At 43.3% G+C, this 21966-nt stretch overlaps 1 protein-coding gene and 1 long non-coding RNA gene across 6 annotated transcripts in view; one reads left to right on the top strand and one right to left on the bottom strand.

The window, feature by feature from the left end:
• The window catches only part of LOC133091069 (uncharacterized), a 65165-nt gene extending 48725 nt beyond the window's left edge, over positions 1 to 16440 (top strand). For 2 of the 3 annotated variants that reach the window (XR_009700850.1, XR_009700851.1), the window contains exons 4-9: positions 10652 to 10832; positions 11532 to 11612; positions 12776 to 13069; positions 13683 to 13986; positions 14245 to 14436; positions 14836 to 16440. This is a non-coding gene — a long non-coding RNA (uncharacterized LOC133091069). Of the gene's footprint in view, positions 1 to 10651; positions 10833 to 11531; positions 11613 to 12775; positions 13070 to 13682; positions 13987 to 14244; positions 14437 to 14513; positions 14568 to 14835 lie in introns of those variants that run through there. The other variant, XR_009700852.1, reaches the window with a different exon arrangement.
• The window catches only part of TENM2 (teneurin transmembrane protein 2), a 988081-nt gene that overhangs the window by 34381 nt on the left and 931734 nt on the right, over positions 1 to 21966 (bottom strand). For all 3 annotated transcript variants that reach the window (XM_061188437.1, XM_061188438.1, XM_061188439.1), the window contains 2 exons: positions 15945 to 16120; positions 14191 to 14426 (listed from right to left, as the gene is read on the bottom strand). In XM_061188437.1, coding sequence (XP_061044420.1) covers positions 14191 to 14426; positions 15945 to 16120 — 412 coding nt within the window. The remainder of the gene's footprint in view (positions 1 to 14190; positions 14427 to 15944; positions 16121 to 21966) is intronic.

The raw sequence follows: 21966 nt of genomic DNA, 5'->3' as shown, positions 1-21966 counted from the left end.
AATCTTAATTCTTCCATTCAGTGAAATTGGGACACCTTTCCATTTATTTGTGTCTTCTTTGATTTCTTTTATCAGTGTCTTGTATTTTTCAAAGTAGAAATCTTTCACCTCCTTAGTAAATTTGGTCCTAAGTATTTTATTGTTTTTGATGCTACTGCAAATAGCATCATTTTCTTTATTTTTTTTTAGATAATTCATTGTGAGTGTATAGAAACACTACTGAATTCTGTATGTTAATTTTGTATCCTACACTCTTGCCAAATTTGTTGATTATATCCAACAGTGTTCTGGCAGAGTATTTAGGATTTTCTGTGTATGAAATCATGTCATCTGCAAATAGAGATAATTTTACTTCTTCCTTTCCAATTCTGATACCTTTTATTTATTTTTCTCGCCTGACTGCTCTGGCTAGAACTTTCAATACTATGTTGAATAGGAGTGGTGAGAGTGGGCACCCTTGTCTTGATCCTGATCTTACAAGAAAAGCTTTCAACCTTTTACTGTTCAGTATGATGTAGCTATGGGCTTGTTATATATGGCCTTTATTATGTTGAGGTATGTTCTATCTATACCTAATTTGTTAAGCGTTTTTATCACAGACAGGTGTTGAATTCTGTCAGATGCTTTTTTCCTGCATATATTGACATAATCATATGATTTTTTTCTTTCATTCTATTAATGTGGTGTATCACACTGACTATTTTGCATATGTTGAAACATCCTTGCATCCTAGGGGTAAATCCCACTTGGTCATGGTGAATGATCCTTTTAATGTGCTGCTGAATTTGGTTTGCTAGTATTTTATTGGGAATTTTTGCATCTATATTCATTAGGGATATTGGTCTGTAGTTTTCTTTTCTGGTTTTGGTATCGGGATAATGCTGGCCTTGTAAAATAAGCTTGGGGGAGTGTTCCCTCCTCTTTATTTTTTTGAAAGAGTTTGAGAATGGTTGGTATTAATTCTTCTTAAAATGTTTGGGAAAATTCACCAGTGAAGCCATCTGGTCCTGAGCTTATCTTCATTGGGCAATTTCTGGTTACTGATTGTCTCCTTATTAGTAATTGGTCTGTTCAAATTTTCTATTTCTTCCTGATGCAGTCTTGGTAACTTGTATGTTTCTAAGAACTTTCCATTTCTTCTAGGTTATTCAGTTTGTTGGTGTATAGTTGTTCAGAGGAGCCTCCTATGATCCTTTGTATTTCTGTAGTATAAATTGTAATGTGCCCTTCTTCATTTATAATTTTTTAAAAATAAATTTATTTTATTTTATTTTTGGCTGCGTTGGGTCTCCGTTGCTGCACGAGGGCTTTCTCTAGTTGCGGTGAGCAGGAGCTACTCTTTGGTGCGGTGTGCGGGCTTCTCATTGTGGTGGCTTCTCTTTTTGCGGAGCATGGACTCTAGGCACTCGGGCTTCCTTAGTTGTGGCACATGGGCTCAGCAGTTGTGGCACATGGGCTTAGTTGCTCTGCAGCATGTGGTATCTTCCTGAACCAGGGCCCGTATCCCCTGCACTGGCAGGCGGATTCTTAACCACTGTGCCACCAGGGAAGCCCTTCATTTATAATTTTGTTGATTGGGTCCCTTCTCTTTTTGCCTTGGTTGGTGTACCTAAGGGTTTGTCAGTTTTGTTGATCTTTTCAAAGAACCAACTGTGAGTTTGTTTTATATCATCTATTGTTTTCTCATTCTCTTTTTTATTTATTTCTGCTCTTTTATTTCCTTCCTTCTGGTAACCTTGGGCTCAGTTTGTTCTCCTTTTTTCTAGTTCCTTAAGGCATAGAGTTAGGTTGTTTCTTTGGAATCTTTCTTGCCTCTTAGTGCAGGTGTTTGTTGCTGTGAACTTCCCTCTTAGAACTGCTTTTGCTGCATCCCATAAGGTTTGGTATGTTGTATTTCCATTTTCATTTGTCTCAAAATACTTTTAAAATGTCTGCTTTAGTTTGTTTTTGATCCATTGGTTGCTCAGGAGAGTGTTTTAAAATTTCCATGTATTTGTAAATTTTCTAGTTTTCCTCCTGTTACTGATTTCTAGTTTCATACCACTGTGGTCAGAGGAGAAACTTGCTATGATTTCAATCTTCTTTAATTTGCTAAGACTTGTTTGGTGGCCCAACACATAGTTTATCTTAGAAACTGTTCCATGGGCGCTTGAAGAATGTGTTTTCTGCTGTTGTCAGATAGCATGTTCTGTATATGTCTGTTAGGTCTATTTTGTCTATAGCATTGCTCAAATCTGCTGTTTCCTTACTGATTCTGTGTCTGAAGGATCTATCCATTGTTGAAAGTGGGATATTAAAGTTCCCAACTATTTTTGGTTGGTTTTGGCCGCACCACACGGCTTGGGGGATCTTACTTCCCTGACCAGGGATCGAACCCGGGTCCACAGCAGTGAAAGCCCAAGTCTTAACCACTGGACTGCCAGGAAGTTCCCTCCCAACTATTTTTGTGTTGCCGTTTATTTCTCCTTTTAGCTCTGTTTTTGTTTTATATATTTAGATGCTTCAGTGTTGAGTATATAAATATTTATAATTGTTATATCTTAATGGATTGACCTCTTTATCAGTATATAATGAACTTTTCTGTTTCTTTTTACCATTTTTAGTTTAAAGTCTCTTTTGTTTCATATAAGTATAGCTACTCTTGCTTTTTTGGGGATTATCATCTGTTTGAAATATCTTTTCCATCCTTTCACTCTCAGTCTATACATGTCTTTAAGGCTAAAGTGAGTATCATATAAGGCAGCATATTGTTGGAACTTTTCATTTTTAAATCAATTCAGCCATTCTATGTCTTTTAATTAGAGAATTTAATGTTTGCATTTGAAGTAATTATTGATAAGTAAGGACTTACTGTTGCCATTTTTTTCATCATTTTCTGGCTTTCTTGTAGATGCATTGTTCCCCTTTTCATATCCTGTTGTCCTTTTTTTCTTTCTTTTTTTTTTTGGCTACACTGTGCAGCTTGTGGGATCTTAGTTCCCTGACCAGGGATCAAACCTGGGCTCCCTGAAGTGGAAGCATGGAGTCCTAACCACTGGACTGCCAGGGAATTCCCCTTGCTGTCTTTCTTTTGTGTGTGTTTTGATGTCTTTTTTTTGTGTGTGTTTTGATGTCTTTTGGTACCAGTGTTCTCTGGCTTCTTTATCATGTTCTTCTGTGTAATTACTACAGGTTTTTCCCTTTGTGGTTACCATGAGGCTTACATAAAATATCTTAAAATGATAACATTCTATTTTAAACTGATAACAACTTAGCTTTAATATAATTCCTGAAATTTACACTTTTACTTCTCACATTTTGGGTATTGATGTTACAGTTTACATATTTTTAATACTATGTAACTACTAACAGATTATAGTAGTTATGATTATTATTATTTTTTAACTTATAACTAGAGTAGTAAGTGAATTCACACTACTCTTACCATATTACATAATCTAATTCTGACTATATGTTTACCATTAAAAGTAAGTTTTATGCTACTTTCTTCTGTTTTTATGATGTTAATTAGTGACCTTTTACTTCCACTCAAAGAACTCCCTTACCATTTTGGTAAAGCAGGTCTAATGGTGGTGAACTCCCTTGCTCTTGTTTGCTCATGAGTCTTTTCCTTCCTTCATTTATGAGGACAACTTTGCTGGGTATAGAATTCTTGGTTTACAGTTTTTTTTTTTCCCCTTTCAATATTTTGAATATATCATCCCATTCCCTCGTGGCCTGAAAAGTTTCTGTTGAGAAACCTGCTGGTAGTCTCATGGAGATTCCCTTGTATGTAATGTCTGTCTTTTGTCCTGCTGCTTTCAACTTTCTTTATCTTTGACTTTTGACAATGTTAATTGCAATGTGTCTCAGTGTAGTCCTATTTGGGTTCAACCTATTTGGGGTCCTTTGGGCCTCATTGATCTGGATGTCCATTTCTCTTTTTTGGTTTGGGAAGATTTCAGCCATTATTTCTTTAAGTATACCTTCTGTTCCTTTCTCTTTCTCTTCTGGAATTCTCATAATGCAAATATTCTTTTTTTTTTTGCGGGGGTGGGGGGCTTGTGTCTCATAAGTGCAAAGGCTTTCATTGCTGTTTTTCTTTTCTTTTCTTTTTCTTTTTTGCTCCTCTGACTGGATAATTTCAACTGTCCTGTCTTCCAGGTTGCTGACTTTTTTTTCTTCTGTATTGAGTCTGCTTTTGAAGCTCTTTATTGAATTCTTCAGTTTAGTTATTGTATTTTTCAGTTCTAGAATTTTTTCATGGTTTTTATTTTTGTTCAACTTCTTGTCATGTTCATGAATTGTTTTCCTAATTTCATTTGTCTGTGTGTTCTTGCAGTTCACTAAAGTTCTTTAAGAGGACTCTTTTGAATTCTTTGGCTGACAGTTCATAGATATTCATTTAAGTAGGGTCAGTTACTGAAGTTCTCTTAGTTTCCTTTGGTGGTGTCATATTTCCCTGATTTTTCATGAGCTTTCATTCCTTACGTTGGTATCTGTGCATTTGAGTAAGTGGTCTCTCTTCTAGACTTTGTAGGTTTGCTTTGGTAGAGAGAATTCTTCACCAGTTAGCTCAGTTTTAGTTTCTGCAACTGTCTGCTGATAACGACCTTGAGCAGGTGGGGCTTGCTATCAGGGTCTATTTTTGGATGAGGCAACTGCCTGAGCTCTGAGGCCAGGGGTGGGAGGGTGTGCTGCTGACTGAGAACAGTTGGATAGGACTCTTATCTTGGTTCCGTGCCTAAGTGGGGCTGTAGGATGGGCTCTGCAGTTGCCTGGGTTCTCTGGTCAGGCTTATTAGACCATTGGGCCTGGGTACTGTATTTAGCAGTAGGTATCTGCCCTGCCCTAGTGGGGCAGCAGAATGGAATCCAGGGTCTGCGTGGCTTGTTTCAGGACTTGAATTTGGAAAGAGTGTGTACTGAATTCCCTCTCCAGATGGGGGCTACAGGTTTTGCTCTGCAGATGGGAAAAGCCATGGACTGTGCTCTCTGTTCAAGTGCCACTGTAAGCAGGGCAGATGGATGGGCTACATAGCTTCCCATGTGCTGTGGTTAGGTTCCTTGGTCGGGTGGGCTGAAGCCTATAGTCAGCAATGAGTGGGGCTACAAATTAGTTTCCCTGCTTGGGCGCAGTGGAAGAACTAGCTCCAAGGTTTGTAAGGCTATCATCTGTTTGTGATCTTGATTCAAACCAACCCCTGCCCCAAGTTCCCTGGCCAAATAGGGCCACTGGCTTTGCTCTGCAGGCTATCAGCTCTGCCTGCCCACCTCTCTGTTTGAGCTTGCTGTGCTATACAGCCTCTACATTTTCCCACCAGTCCCCCTGGCCAGTCAGGGTGGGGAGACACACTCAGCAGCTGGTAGGCCTATGATCTGCTCCCATGCCTGGGTGGGGCAGGAGGGTCCATTTCAGGCATCTCCCTAATTTTCTGAACAGGCTTTCTGGTTGGAAGGGGCTGAGAGCTACACTTAGCAGCAGTGGGGCTGTGAATGAACTCCCCCTGTCTGGGCATATCAGGGGATCCCTCCATGCCTGGTACTGACTTTGCTCTGGGGCAATCAGCTCTGCCTGCCTGCCTCCTGGCTTGAGCATTACTGGGTTTCCATGCCTTGGAGGGGGAAGTGGGCAGATCAGCCTCCAGAGCTGGCAAAACTCCTCGTTTGAGGACCTGGCTTGCACCCTGCCAAGTTCCCTGCTCAGACTGACTTGGTTCTGCAGCTGAGCAAAGCTGCTGGTTGGGATTACTACCTAGGCGCTGCAGGGAGGGACTCGGTCTACCGAGATCTGAGTGCTGGTTGTTGCAAGCCCCTTCCCCTTTCTCCATCAGGATCAGCTTCCCAGTGGTTGAGCCCCGCAGATTCTCCTGCAGTCCCTGTTGGGTGATACAGGAGTAGCCGCTCTCACAAAGCAGCTCACAATGCTGGGGGGTCCCAGATGTCGCCCACGAGCTCTCTTTTCCCACTAGTGGAGCTGTGTTGGCCTGGGGGAGGGGCAATGCAGTCAGCGTGCAGCTGCTCCTGTTAGCCTTCTGATACACATGTCTTGATCTCTGTGGTGCAAGGCCCGGGGTGGGGCGGGGTGGAGGGTGGGGGGTGGCTCAGCCTCGCCCTGTGTTCTAGGATGCTCTTGGTGGTTTCCTGTCCATGAATCCTTGTTAGCTGCTGTGCTTGTGAGGGCAAAGTCAGGGATGGCCTATGTTCCCATCTTGGTGATGTCGCTGAGTTAACTTTTGAAATACGTAATTTCTATAAAAATGCCTGATCCTTCTAATACTTAAATATAATAAATTCACTGGAAGCTGAGTCAAGGAGTTCAGGCCAGCCATATAATCTAGTCAAATATCTTTAATTGTGAGGGTCCCTTTATTAAAGGGGAGGTGCCTGGGCTATGGGGTTCGAGATCTTGGAGGGTCTGACAGGCATGCTCATCTCTTCATAGGCACCTGCCCCCGACTTCAGAGTGTGCAGGAGCTTTCATTTAGCCACACTGTTCTCTTATTCTGAATTCCACCTAAAAATATTTAAATTAACCTTCAGGCTTCCTGGAGAACATAAAAGTTATTTTGAATTATTTTCACTGCCAGGATCAGCACAATTCCCTTCCCAGCCAGCTCAGTAGGTATTCAGTGATAGAGAAACCAGTTTTCAAATTAATACAATTTTGTGTTTGTAAGGAAGCCATTATTTTTAATTATTGGGCATTTTCCTCAGCCTGGCTTCCCCAGTTAATAAAACTCAGCTATTTAGCATGGTTTTTATTTTTGCAGAGGGCAGACTTTGGGAAGTAGTTTCCCGATGTGGACTCTCCCTCCAGAATGTTTTGATCTCTCCAGGCACACGCCTGTCACAAGGAGCCTTGTAAAAAAAACCCTGAGAAAAGGAAACGCTGTCATTAAAATGGTCCTGCTGGGCCTATAACTGGTGACTCTAACTTAGCTTGAGGGGCAATGTCGGGAGCTGGCGAATCGAGAAACTGGAAAGAGGAAGTTAACACTGGGCTGGATCCCCTCCTGGAAATGGCACTGTAGCACAGCAGGAGAGACCTCAGTTAGACTTACAGCAGAATCCCTTGCCCATCCCACTTCACGTCTGGGAAACCCAGAAAAGATTAGTGAGGGAGGGCAAGAGAGTCTCCATGTCTGGCAATGCTGAAAAGCAGAACTCCCCGCTTGGAGAGTTTAGTTATTCACCCACCCAGAGGAAAAGCCTGGCCTAGATGACATCTTCATTTCCTTTCTGGGTCAGTCCTCTGGGATTTAAAAAGCAGCTCCCATACAAGACTCCATGCTATGATGGGATCAGGGCTGGAGCAGACATAACAGCTTGCTATAAATTTAATATTAGCTTAAATAATGCATAATTAGAAGGGTAAGCCTCTGCAAACACATTAAATAATGTATTCCCCAAGCAAACATGATTTTTGGATGATATGCTGTTTTGGATGGCGGTGAGGTAGAAAGGTGGAGAGACCTGAATTTGAGTTGCAGTTTTAACACTGATCAGTTTTGTCATTACAAAGCAGAACTTTCACTGGTCATGCCTCAGTTTCCTTATCTGTCATGAGCCTGTGAGCTCCTAGTGGGTAGAGACTTTATCTTATTTTTCTTAGTGTCTCTATTATTTTGGAACGTGCTTGGTGCTCAAACATTTGTGAGTAAGGGGGTTGAATCAGACCGAGTATAAGCACGCTGGCAGCTCTGATGATCTAAGCTCTAACATGAAAAACTGAGATGAGAAAATGTGAGCAGGACATTTGTGACTTCCAAGTATCTGAAAGGCTTCCTTCATTCTAAAGAGCAATTGGAGTCATTCTGGGAGGAACCCCCGAGACCTGGAATTAATAGACAGAGGCTGGAGGGAGAGGATTTTCATGATGTCAACTTAAAATCACATCCACTCATTCAGCATTGACTGAGCACCTACTCAGTGCTTGTTAACGTGATCAATATTTAAACTAGAGCAGGACAGTTAGGGCCCCTGACCTCATGACCTTACAGGTCAGAGGAGGATAAAGACACATGAACCAACAATGAAAAACATTCGTGTGGTGATGAGTAAACAGAGGAAGGCACTACGGGAACGGAGGAGGGACACGGAGCCAGAACTGGACGGACGAGGCCAGTTTCCCAGAGGAACTGCTGCCTCAGTGGGGCCCAAAGTATGAGATTTCACAGGTGAGGGCAGGAGATGAGTCAGGGAGAATATTCCAGAGGGGGCGGTCAGCAGGTGAAAGCTCGGGTGGTAAGCAAGGGCCCTGCCCAGGCAGAGAACCTCACTTCCGATGCTGTGGGAGTGTTCTAGTGGGGGCAGGTGGTCCATGGGCAGGGATGTGGCAGAGAGGAGGGGTGTCTGATATGGAGCCTCAGCCCAGACGACCTGAACGGACTTGGACTTGTCATCCTGCAACCTGAACTTGTAGAAGTCAAGTATGTTGCGTGTCTCCTAGCCTCTCAGAAGCAGGGAAGGCAGTCCAGCCTGCAGATGAATGCTCCTTTGTGTTCAACAGTGGGTACATCTGGGGAGGACGTCTATGTTTCTAAGATCCTTAGCAGCACCAGTCAGGCCCCAATCCCTTGACCTCACCACCCCCCCCAGCTAGTCTGCTCCAGCTACACTGGCTCATGTTCTGCCTCAGGGCCTTTGCGCATGCTGGTACCTTAGCACAGAAGGCTTTCTTGCCATTCCATTCCTGAAAATTTCCTACTCTTCATTCAGTTCTCAGCCCAAATGTCATCTTCCTAGAGTGGCCTTAACCTAAATCAGACATTCCCTGTTATCTCAACCATTTTTTTTTTTTTTTCCAGAGCACCCATCACCATTTCTTTACACTATTTGTAACTTTTTTTTTTTAAATTAATTAATTTATTTTATTTATGGCTGTGTTGGGGCTTCGTTTCTGTGCGAGGGCTTTCTCTAGTCGTGGCAAGCGGGGGCCACTCTTCATCGCGGTGCGCGGGCCTCTCACTATCGCAGCCTCTCTTGTTGTGGAGCACAGGCTCCAGACGCGCAGGCTCAGTAATTGTGGCTCACGGGCCCAGGTGCTCCGCGGCATGTGGGATCTTCCCAGACCAGGGCTCGAACCCGTGTCCCCTGCATTGGCAGGCAGATTCTCAACCACTGTGCCACCAGGGAAGCCCTGTAACTTATTTGATTATTATCTGTTTCCCCTTGCTACGGCATAAAGCTCCATGAGGGTCTTTCCACTTTTCCATCGCACCAATCAAAACAGCAAGCAAGTCATCCGAAAGTAATGTTTGCTTGGGGGATACCTTGTTGAATATAGTTTGCAGAGGCTTACCCTTCCAATTATATATTATTTAAGCTAATATTACATTTATAGCAAGTTCTGCCTGCACGAGCACTGCTCAGAATTCAGTGTCTTGTCTGTCCACTAACATACACTCAGTGCCTCGTCCAGTGCCAGGAACGGAATAGGTGTTTGAAAAAATAAAACGTTGGTTGGTGTAGAATGAAGGCACTGTGGCAGGAAGGGCTGATAAAATTCAGGCTCTTGTGATGACTGCATATGTTAACAGACCTACCTGAGTGGGTTCCGTGCAGAACTGAGTTCACGTGCGTGTGTTCACAGGCACACGTGCACACCCGCCTCCCACCTTGTTCCTGCGTCACTGTCATTTGCCACAAAAGTAAAAGTAACACAAGCCAACGTGTAATTGCAATGTCATATTAATCATACAGAAACCAAAACAAAATTACTAACTCCCACTTCCTGGAATACTAATAACACTAATACCAATATCATGATGGAAGATTATCTGGGAAGCAGTTTTCCTTTTGTTCTGCTACCTACACATGTAGCTGTTTCTTGCTTTTGCAATCTCTATGTAAATCATAATCAGGAGGAAATATCCTAGAGGGTGGTTATATGCCTTCCTTATCAGAGAGAATCATGCACTAAACCCATCTTAGGAAAGAGCAGAAGTTTTAAATCTTAACAGGAGGAGGTGGTTTCAGTTCTCTCTTCCAAAAGTCTAGAAAAAAGTCTTGCTGGAGGGGAGGAGCATTAATGCATTAAGAGGTCCTCAGGACCAGAAGTTTGCTTTATGATTAGGCTTTGGAGGGAGGGAGGATGAAGAATATACCTGGGTGTGTATGAGTGTGATTTAACCATCTCTTCCTTCTTTGGGTGTAGCACCCCCTTCCTCTAAGGTTTCCCCATCTAGGAGTTTTTACTGAGATGTCCGTCACAAGAGACACGTGTCCACGTGTGACCCAGCCAATCACAGACCCCCACCTGCCTGACCAGTGATTGGCCCAGGGGTGTGACTGCCATTCCATCTGTGCCAGGCCATTCAGAGTTCTTCCAAGGGATTTTAGATTTTAATTCTGTAAGAGATTGCTTCCTCTTCCCCCTGGGTCACTAAGCTGAACTGGTATATCAGCCTGGAGTCATCTTTAGTCAAGTCTGCCTGACTCCCAGGGTGAAGAGGTCACCAGTCGAATGTAGGGGTAAATTAGGCTAAAAGTGTCAAGGGAAACATTGCTAAGAGATGGAAGGGGGCCGAGAGAAGGATGTCAACCTGATGATATCATTTGAGCTGGTGAAGTCGCTAAGGTTAGCGCCTCTCTGGTAGGGGCCCGTGAGGCAAGACAACGCATGCCCATTTTAATTGAGCTAATTTGAGTGCACTTCCTGTCTCTTGCAGTGGAAAGATCCCTGACAGATACGGAGGCATTTATGCACTAAGCATGTTCCAAGGAGGCGCCTTAGAAGGGGGCATGGTCATCATACCTTCCTTTGTCACCCACTGTCTGAATGCCCATCCCATGGCACTTGTCACCAGGGATACAGCGGTGAGATGGTCCTCGTGCTCATGGAGCTTACAGGTACCCTGATGTAACAGCTTTGTGAGTTTTTTGAGGGCCAGAGGAAACAGGAAAGAGTGGTGGGTGGTGAGGGCCTGAGGGAGGGGAACTCTTTCAAGTGAGATTCCTGGAGAAATCCTTGGGAGGCATAATGAAGACCTTCCCTACTTTGAGTTTGGGCACGGACAACCACTCGAGATTTTGCCAGAGCAACAAAGCCATAAAGATTTTGGTGGAAGGGGGTGGCCACGGTCCATCCATCCACCATTTTACATTTCACCAGCCTTTATGTAAGAGCTGCTGACGCGTTCCTCACCTGAGAGGTGCCCTTGGCTGGAATGCTGGAAGAAGGGGTACCTAGTTTCACTGGGTACTGTTCTATGGTAATATCTTCACCGAGATTTTCGGTAAACGCCAGGGATGCTCAGAGCCTTGAGCCCTCACGTCACTCAACTGGCCAGACTGCCAGGGGCTTGCCAGTCTCTGGGAAAGGTCAGGCGATTTGCTTCAATGCACGAGACCCTCAGTTACCACGCCAGAGATGCTCTCCAAATCCCTTGTTATCCACGGAGGTGGGGAGCAACAATTACATGGTGCTGGTTCAATGGTTGCACCTGCAAGTTCATTCAGGTTCTTCCCCATTGCAAGTGGCAGCACTGGGGCTGTCAGAATCTCACATCTCTGTCTTGGGGTTCAGTTCCCTGCCTCTTTCCTCCACAGAGCCTGGCAGGCCAGCCCCTGAAGTCTGGAGGGCTTCTCGGCTTCCCAGTCTACATCATCATGGAAGGGGCCCCTTAAAAGGTGAGCATGACACAGCAACCCTGCTAGCTGCCAAATCCTGTTAATTGTGTGTGCTAAGTAGCTCTCAGATGTCCCTCTGTTTTCTCTGCTAATGATTTCGTTTCTTGTTTGGATTACCCCTCTCCTCCTATCCTGTCCCCGTCTGATCTATCTTCCTCTGCACCCGAGGAAGCCTGAGAGGTCTTTCTAACGCGACAAATCCCAACACGTCGCTCTGCTAAGCAACCCTCAGCCCTGATCGGGATGGCAGGGACCCTGCTACGTGGTCACCAAATCTCCTTTCATTGTCTTCTTAGGCATGCAGAAAGACACCATTTCCTGGGCTTCCTTGCAGTTAAGTTGAAGTCACCCCACTGTGTTCTCACCAGGGAGGATGGCAGTGATGCCTGCCATGTCTAGCCCTGCTCATTAAGCCCTGATTTCAGGGCTTATTTGTTCACATTTGTTAACCGATCACACCCCATCCTCTTCAGACTGATACAATGACGTACCCCTTCCCTTGAAATCCTGGCCTCTGTGATAGCTCACGTCACACGACTCACATGTGACACTCTACTTTCCCTCTCTACCTTCTCCCACCTGCTCCCTGGCAATTTCCAGGAGTTGCTTTTATTTCATTCACTAAACGATTTATGAATTGAATTAAAATAAATGAGATGCAAATAAATTCCAGGCTTTCTCCCTCATTTTCAAATTACATTTTCAGTCCACTCAACCTGTTATAATCTCATAGTGATTTTCATTTAAGAGAGCTAAATGGATATGTGATTATTGTTACAGGAACTAACACCAGACAATTAAATGTTGAGGTGTTGATAGATAAAGCTGTGTTTCGATTTGCATAAACATGATGCCAGCAAATCTAACCCTGGCAGAAATTCAGTTATGAGACTTGTGCGCCTAACTTCTGCTAATTACCATGAGTACCATTATTACGATTTTTAATATTCAGAGTTGGGATTATAGCCATTTTATTTTAGGGCTGCATTGATCTTTATTTTGAAAACTTTTAGTCAAAATGCATCACTGATTTATCAGAGAAAAGGCACGATTACTATTTCTAATCAACTTCTATGGTGCAGTGTATCAAAAATCAATTATACAGCCCTGAAATCCAGTCATTAAGGATTTAGCTACTAATCTCATTTCATTTTTGTCTTTAGGAAGATACTGCAGCTTGCAACTCTGCAGATACCAGCAGAGGAAGAAAAACATGGGAGACTGCTGATAACCTAACGTGGAGAATTAAACTCCAACTAGACAAAGGCAAGGGTGGAATCTTAACATGGAGTGGCCTGGCTCTGCAGGGAGGTCACCTGGGCTGGCTGGATTTCAACCCAATAACACGGCAGAAGTTATGACCCAGGTTTTGTTGAGGGTGAGCCTTCTAATCTCAGGAATTCCAAAGCCAAGCATGTGTGAAACCCTGCCGCATTGCATTTTTTACCGTCTTCCTGGTGAGTATCTCAATCTGCAATGATCTTATCTGTTAGTTGACTTCTTATTTGTGGCCCCTGTTGTGCCATGTAGCTCCTAGTTAGGTGTTCAATAAACAGGTGCTGACTTTGATGAAGACGGAGATCCCGAGGCTTCTCCCCAGTGTGAGGGAGAGCCTGATGGTAAGAACCGGTCCCTCTTGATGCCACGTAAGTGAACAGAGCAGGAACCAGATTATCTGGATGACTGTTGCTCTAATCAGGAAGCTGTGAGGTCTGCTGGTTAAGAATCCTGGCAAGTGAGACAGACAGACAGACAGAACTGGGGCTGAGTCCTGGCTTTGCTGTTTGTTTGTTTGCTAGCCGCTGTACCCTTGGACCGGTTATTTAGCTTCCCAGAGCCTCTGTTTCCTCATCTGAAAAAGGGAGATAATAACACCTACTCCCACAAGGCTCTTGAAAGTAAGATAATACAAGTAAAGCATTTAATGTAGTGTTCTCATCATAAAAGTCCTCAATAAATGTTGTTATATATTGGTTTTTAAAGCTGTAACTTGTGGGTAAGTTACCTAGTCTGGGGAAGCTAGAGTTGGTTAAAACTTCCTGCTGCAGTTTGCTTGTTACTTCCTCTTAGGAAGCCTTCCTTGATGCCTGCAGGCTGGATAGTAGCGCCTCCTCCGTGATCCCACCAAGCCCTGGATGTTCCTCTCTCTACTCACTTAACCCATCGGATTATCCTGAGGTTTATACATTCTACCAGACTGTCCACTCCCGGAGCATAAACAGCACGTTATAAAACTTTCAGTATTTAGCAAACCAAAACCACACAGTAGCCATGGGCACCAATTCATTTGTTGAGTTGGGCAAACAGTGAAAGTTGACAGAGAAGATAGCGAGTGTGAAAAGAAGACCAGAGGGATCTCTGCTCATAGCGTAAGGTAAGTCCCCAGCTTTTCTAGTCCTAGGAAATGCAGAACGTTTTCCCCGAGGTCTGAGTCCCAGCGGGATGTGGCTCACGTGTCTCTTCCAGGGAAGAGAGAAAGGTGCAACGGAGGCTTGGGAAGTGGGAGATGGCCTCAGCTCTGGAGGAAAGGGGGTGTCCCCTACCACTTTGTGGGGACAAGTTGGGTGGAACGACTTACCCGGAGCTTCCTGCCAAAGATGGTAACTTTGCCTTTAATCTGTTCCTTTCTTAGGCGCCACTCGATGGAGTTCAGGCCATTCTCCATGGGCAGAGAGATGTTGCAGCGCCCAATGGTGGGGGTGATGGTGCCCGCTAGGACGTGGGGCTCGCTGTGGAAGCTGACGCCCATCCCATTGGCGTACATCACCCGCAGGGTACCGTTGTTGCAGAGCTGGTAGCTGTTCCGCACTTGATCTGGAGAAATGTAAGTGGGGGGCGGGGAGAGGGAAATACATTATCCACTCTGTTAGTCACGAGAGAACAGAACCCCTATTTTTATAGGTTTCCATGGTACTTTGCAGCTGTCAGTGTAAGGCTGCCTTCAATTAGCACACACGCAATGTTAAGGTGAGTAGCAGAGATGCCACTGATCCACAGAAAGAAAAACATTATTAATATGTGGCACTCCAGAAATAATTATGCTGTGATATTTTTCTTTTACTCACGGGAAGACTATGAATAGTACATTTAAAGATGCCTCTTGCCTACACAATTCGTGTCAATCAAATCCTTGATCTTTAACATATATATTTTAGCTTAAATGGAACAAAATAAAGGAAAAACTACTTAAAAAAATTTTTTTTTCTCCTTTCGCCTACCGTAGGTCAGCTCCACTGCAAATCAAGTCTAGGATTCTTTGAGAAAACAAAGAGAAAAAGCAACCTTCCTGCCCCTCATGCATTTGCTGCTGACTCCACTGTGATGCCATCTCCACTCCAGAGGAATCTGAAGAGACTCAACTAGCACGAGGGAGAACGAGCCAGTGGGTGCTGATAACGTGTGTGTCTTCCCAAATGGAATCTATGCTAGTCAATCAATCAGACTTCTGACCTTTTCCTTTATCGAAAAGTTCCAGGCAGGAAATGTGAGTCGGAGACTCCTTTTATAGCTACGATGCTTCCTGATTATTTGGGCAGAGGAGTCCAGCTGGGCTGGCTTTTGGGGTAGTGCGCACCTGTCAGTCACGACTGCAGCCATCGTGCAAAATCTACATCATTAATCATCTGGTAGAGCAGAAATAGAGTCATGGGAACAGGCTCTGTCGTGGGATAAATAGTCCAGCAATGACACCATTTATCTACCGAGAGGACACGTTTATCCTCGGCCAATGGGCTAGCCCACTGACGTTATATCTATCTTCTTCATTACCTGCACAATTCCTTTTCTTGCCAGTCTGTGCACTTGTCCTGGACTGTATGTCATGTCGAACAGCAAGAGTAACCACGAGGTGGTCAGAAACCTTTGAGGTCTTGGCAAGAGACTGCTAAAGGGCTCTGTGACTGTAACAACCCACTCATCACACAAACGCTTGGAAGAAAGGGAGAATCAGAATGGGACCAAAAAAAAGGTGGGCTCAAGAGACTAAAACCACCTTTGAGAAGGTAACTGTGTGTGTTGGGTTGGTAGGGAGTGCTGGTGATGGAGAGGTGGGGGCAGAGTACAGAGGGATGAAAACCGACATTTTCACATAAATAAATATGTAGACATTTCCAAATATCCAGCCATTTGGTTTGGTATCGATGACATTCTCCTGCATCTGATTAAGTCCTTTTCTACAAGACTGACCTCTTGTAGAGTTAGTTTGCTATGGACTAAAACAGCAAGCTGAGGGGTGGGAGGTCTCTGGAAGTCCTCCCAGGCTTGGTAACTCACACCTGCCTCTGGCCTTGGCTCAGTCTCGGGGTGAGGTGTGGTGGTAGGTGAGGGGCTTACCTTGTACCACTGTGTAGGAGGCCTCCACAGAAGACAGGTTGGTAATGACAGTGACATCGTCGTCACGGTTGGAGTTCTCAATGTCAATGGTGATGGATTTCTCCATTTCCCGGTGTAGGCTGGTCACCACCCCCGTGGGGCGTGTCACATTGGTTAGGCGGCCCTCGTGGTCATAGCTGGAGAACAGACACACTGGTTAGAAACACAGTTCCTGGGACTGAAGGCTTCCCCAACACTCAGAACCACACAAGGGACAGACTCATGGTGCCAGAGAAAGAGAAACGGGAAGGTGGGGTGGCCAGGTGGTACAGCATGCTGGGGCTCCTCATCACAATCATCAAAACTCCAGCCTGCCCTGAGAAACAGTGATGCTTTTTTCTACTACCCACTGATAGATAGATACACCTGAAAACATACATTACATTTCACCTTAGGCAGGGGGTACTTAATTATGCTTTCCCAAGTTAGTTAGTTAGTGAGAACAGCAACTTTATGCTCAGCTTTATGCTCTTTCTTTAATTCGTGTTCCACAAATTAAAGGACTGAATAAATAAAATCTGAACAGACCAATTACTAGTAAGGAGATTGAATCAGGAATCAAAAACCTCCCACCAAACAAACAAAACAAAAGTCCAGGCTCCCTCGGCTTCACTGGTGAATTCTGCTAAACATTCAAAGAAGAAGAATTAATTAATTAATACCAATTCTTTTCAAACTAACTCTTCCAAAAAATAATAAAGGGGAGGGAACACTCCGAAGTCATTTTACAAGGCCAGCATTACCCTGATACCAAAACCAGCTAGGGACACTGCAAGAAAAGAAAATTTACAAGCCAATGTCTGTCTGTCTGTCTGTCTCTAAACATAAATGCAAGAATCCTCAACAAACAAAATATTTATTAGCAAACTGAATTCAACAGTACATTAAAAGGCTCATACACCATAATTAAGTGGGATTTATTCTAGGGAATGCAAGGATGGTTCACACTGGCAAATCAATCAATGTGAAATAAATACCACATTAACAAAATGAAGGAACAAACTGTATTATCATCTGAATAGATAGATGCAGAAAAAATTCGACAAAATTTACGAGAAAAACTCTCAACGACGTGGGTATAGAGGGAACATACCTCAACATACTAAAAGCCCACAGCTAACATCATATGCAATGGTAAAAAGCTGACAGTTTTTCCTCTAAGATCAGGAACAAGACAAAGGATGCCACTGTATTCAACATAGTATTGGAAGTCTTATCCAGAGCAAAAAAGGCATCCAAATTAGAAAGGCAGAAGTTAAACTGTCTGTCTGTCAGTCATTATTTGTATATGACAACATATTACACAGAGAAAACCCTAAAAACTTCACCCAAAAATCTGTTGGAATAAATAAATTCAGTAAAAGCTGCAGGATACAAAATCAATCAATCAATATATAAAATCTGTTGTGTTTCTATATACTAATAAACTACCAGAAAGAGAAATTTTTAAAAACCATTTATAATTGCATCAAAAAAAGAATAAAATACCTAGGAATAAAGTTAACCAAGGGGCAAAAGGCCTGTACACTGTTGTTATAAGACACTGATGAAAGAACTCAAAGACTACACAAATAGATGAAAAGATAGATAGGCCATGCTCATGGATTGGAAGAATTGTCCATATTACTCAAAGCAATTCCCTATATGGCATTCTTCACAGAAATAGAACACTCCTAAAATTTGTATGGAACCACAGATAGATATCCAACTGGCCAAAGTAACCTTAAGAAAGAACAAAGCCAGAGGCATCATGCTCCCTGATTTCATTTGGTGTGGCACTGGAATAAAAAACAGCCACACAGACCAATGGAACAGAATCGAGAGCCCAGAAATAAGCCCACACATATATGGTCAATTAACATGACAAAGGAGCCTAGAATATACAATGGGGGAAAGGACAGTCTCTTCAAAAAGTGGTGCTGGGAAAACTGGACAGACAGCCACATGGGAAAGAATGAAACACTATCTTATGCCACTCACAAAATGCCACTCACAAAATTAACCCAAAGGGATGAAAAACTTGACTGTAAGACCTGAAACCATAAAACTCCTAGAAGTAAATATAGGCGGTAAGCTCTGTGACATTAGTGTTCGTGATTTTTTTTGTTTGTTTGTTTTGCATTTGACACAAAAGCAAAGGCAATAAAAGCACAAACCAACAAGTGGGATTATATCAAACTAAAAAGCTTTTGCCCAGCAAAGAAAATCATCCACAAAAATAAGGCACTATACTGAATGAGAGAAAATATTTGCAAATCACCTATCTATCTGATAAGGGAAGAATATCCAAAATATATAAAGAATTCATACAACTCAATAGCAAAAAATGCAAATAATTTGATTATAAAATAAGCAGAGGATCTGTATAGACATTTTCCCAAAGAAGACCCACAGATGGCCAACAGGTACATAAAAAGATGCTCATCATCGCTAATTACTAGAGAAATACAAATCAAAACTCCAATGAGGTACCACCTCACACCAGTCAGAACGGCCATCACCAAAAAATTTACAAACAATAAATGCTGGAATGCGTGTGGAGAAAAGGGAACCCTCCTACACTGTTGGTGGGAATGTAAATTGGTGCAGCAACTATGGAAAACAGTACGGAGGTTCCTCAAAAAACTAAAAATAGAGTTACCATATGATCCAGCAATCCCACTCCTGGGCGTATAGCCAGACAAAACTATACATGCACCCCTATGTTCAAAGCAGCACTATTTACAATAGCCAAAACGCGGAAGCAACCTAAATGTCCATCGACAGAGAAATGGATAAAGAAGATATGGTACATATATACAGTGGAATACTACTCGGCCATAAAAAAAGAATGAAATAATGCCATTTGCAGCATGGATGGAACTAGAGATTATCATACTAAGTGAAGTAAGCCAGAAAGACCACATGATATCACTTATATGTGGAATCTAAAGTATGACATAAATGGACCTATCCATGAAACAGAAACAGACTCGTAGACCTGGAGAACAGACTTGTGGTTGCCAACGGGAAGGCTGGGTGGGGGAGGGATGGAGTGGGAGTTTGGGATTAGCAGATGCAAACTGTTATATATAGGATGGATAAACAACAAGGTCCTACTGTATAGCACAGGAAACTATATTCAATATCCTGTGATAAACCATAATCGAAAAGAATATATATATGTATGTAAAACTGAATCACTTTGCTGTACAGCAGAAATGAACACAACGTTGTAAATCACCTATACGTCAATAAAATAAATTTTAAAAGGTACAGATTTTCAGTTATAAAATAAATAAGTCATGGGGATGTAATATACAGCATGGTAACTATAGTTAATAATACTGTATTACCTATCTGAAAGTTGCTAAGAGAGTGGAACCTGAAAGTTCTCATCACAAGTAAGACATTTTTTGTAACTATATGGTGACAGACGTTAACTAGACTTACTGTGGTGATCATTTCACAATATATACAAATACTGAATCATTATGTTGTACCCCTGAAACTAATATAATGTTATATGTTAATTTTACCTCAATAAATAAGAAAATTAAACAACAATTCTATGTGTATTGATATAGGGTGCTTAGTGTCCCCAACTCTTGCTGCCAAGTAGGGACAATGTGAGGAGTGTATTCTAGGAGCCCCAGGCAGCGATTTAATTCCAATCCACTGTATTACCTGGACACCTACAACGTGTAGATTGCTGTGCTTCATTGTGAGATAAACAGTAGGAACTGGAGATTCTACTTTTGGGGAAGAGTGGATTGGGGTTGAGACCAGACTCTCAGGGGCCAAAGGGAGAAAACAGGTCTTCTTTAACTTTCAAGGAAGTTTCCGCTTCCAATACCCATGGAGTGAGTATCTCCAGATTCAGGTCTCTTTGCAAATAAGTCTGCACATCCTGGCAAGGAGTTATGAGTTCCAGTAATGGGACCTCACAGCGACCCAGTGGAACCAGTCCTGCCTTGACTCATGTGGGGCTGCAGGCTGCGTCTGACTCATTTCTTCAACATCTATTCACTGAGTTCCTACTATGTGCCAGGCACTGTTCAAGGCTCTGGGGACACGGCTAGGAACAAAATGGATGAAAATCCTTGCCATCATGATGTGTGCAAGCTAGATGGAGAGAGTCAAAATAAACTGAAGTCTAAACTATAGTGTATGTCACACACTATTGCTACTATGTATAAATGAGATAACTAATGAGAACCTACTGTACAGCACAGAGAACTCAGTGCTCTGTGGTGACCTAAATGGGAAGGAAATCCAAAAAAAGAGGGAATATATGTATACGTATAACTGATTCATTTTGCTGTACAGCAGAAACTAGCACAACATTGTAAAGTAACTATACTCCAATAAAAATTAATACAAATATATAGAGTATGTCAGATGGTGACAAGTGGAAAGGATTAAAATCAAGGCCGGAGAAGAGAGAGAGCACGTGTAGTGGTGGTTGTAATTTTAAGTACAGTCCTGTGACTGTCAGGAATACAGGCCACTCTCCCCCAGTCCGAGAACTTAGCAGACACCACAGAACTTCCAGAAGGCATTCCCATGTCTGCTCCATTCCTGCTGAGCTCTCCGTGAGGCACTTCCCAACACAAAGAGGAGGTGGGAGAAAGGTAACAGTTAAAGGGACCCATTCCAGGCTCCTTGAATTGCAGTGCCTGCTTATTCTAGGCAGTAACTCTTGAACCCTACTCCATGGAAAGGCAACTTCCATCCCTCCCTCCCTCCCTCTGATCCGATATTCACTCCTTCCCCAGTTGCTTGGTTGGGAGGAGTTGCTCAGGACTGGAATAGCCCTTTACAGTTTCTCTCTTCTGGAGGGCCTGTCCTTGAGGGTGACGTGTTTTCTGTTCCTCTGGGCCCCAGGTTTACTAAGGCAGGCTCTGCCCAGGCAGGGGATGGGGGCGGGGCAGAAGTACGGGGGCATGGGGAGAGAGCGGGATAAATTCAAAGTGGAGTAGTAAGGAAAGACCAAATGTGAAAACTGCATTCTTCAATTCTGCTTCTCCAAAATGAATCTCCATCTACCTGACTCCTGTATCCACTATGCAACTGGTTGTTTGGAATCTGAGGGGGTGGGATGGAGATAGAGGTGTGATAAATCAGTTCTTCTCTCAATCCCATTAGCATCTGCCCTTCGTTGAATTTCTATATGCCAGGTGCTTTGCTAATTTCTAAAAGTATCAATATATCATCTCAGTGAATTGTCACAGTGCCCCTATACGGTTTGCATTATTATTCCCACTTGACAGATGTATGGACATTGAGGCTCAGAGAGGTTAAGTAACTTGTCCAAAGTCAATAAGTAAGTATATGGCATTCATATCCTTGTCTTCCTGACTCCAAGATCCAGGAGCTTTCTGGTATACTGTGCCGTCTTCTGGGGAAGGCTGTGAAAACCTGTGTTCTCTCAGAGATATACCCAGACCAGGCTACATCTTCTATCAGGACCCAGTGGCCTACATCTGGGGAAAGTTAAATTCCAAGGCTGGGGCTTCCTGGAACTTTCTGAAACCTACTGACCATCGAATAGGGCCAGGATAATTCAATAGGGTTATTTTTCCTCACCTTTCTCTCCCGCTACCAAAGTCAATGAGGAATTTGTCTTTTGGGGTTGTACCTTCCCCCAACTTTTGGGACAAGTGAGTTCCCTTTTGGAATCCAAAGGAAGGCAGGAGTTCCCAATTCTACTCACAGCCTCGCTTCAGGACACCGGTGTGTCACGCAAAGAACGTGAGACTTGGAGATCTGGATTTGAGTCCTGCTGCACTCTCTCTGTGGCCTTGGGGGCCGGGGTGACGGGGTGGTGGTGGCTTCACGTCTCTGAGCCTCAATTTCTTTATCCATAAAATGAGGATAATCACACCTGTACTTAGAAGGTTGTTGTGACGGGTGGGCAGACGAAAGGCTTCTCTACCTATAAAGCACTATGCAGAAGGAAGGTGTGCTTACAAGCACTCACTGAAGGACAGATTGTTTTCTA

This window comes from Eubalaena glacialis, chromosome 4 (genome assembly GCF_028564815.1).
Source record: "Eubalaena glacialis isolate mEubGla1 chromosome 4, mEubGla1.1.hap2.+ XY, whole genome shotgun sequence".
In the NCBI taxonomy this organism is placed as follows: Eukaryota; Metazoa; Chordata; class Mammalia; order Artiodactyla; family Balaenidae; genus Eubalaena; species Eubalaena glacialis.
Note: the sequence above shows the minus strand (reverse complement) of the source record. Positions and strands in the feature narration are given on the sequence as shown.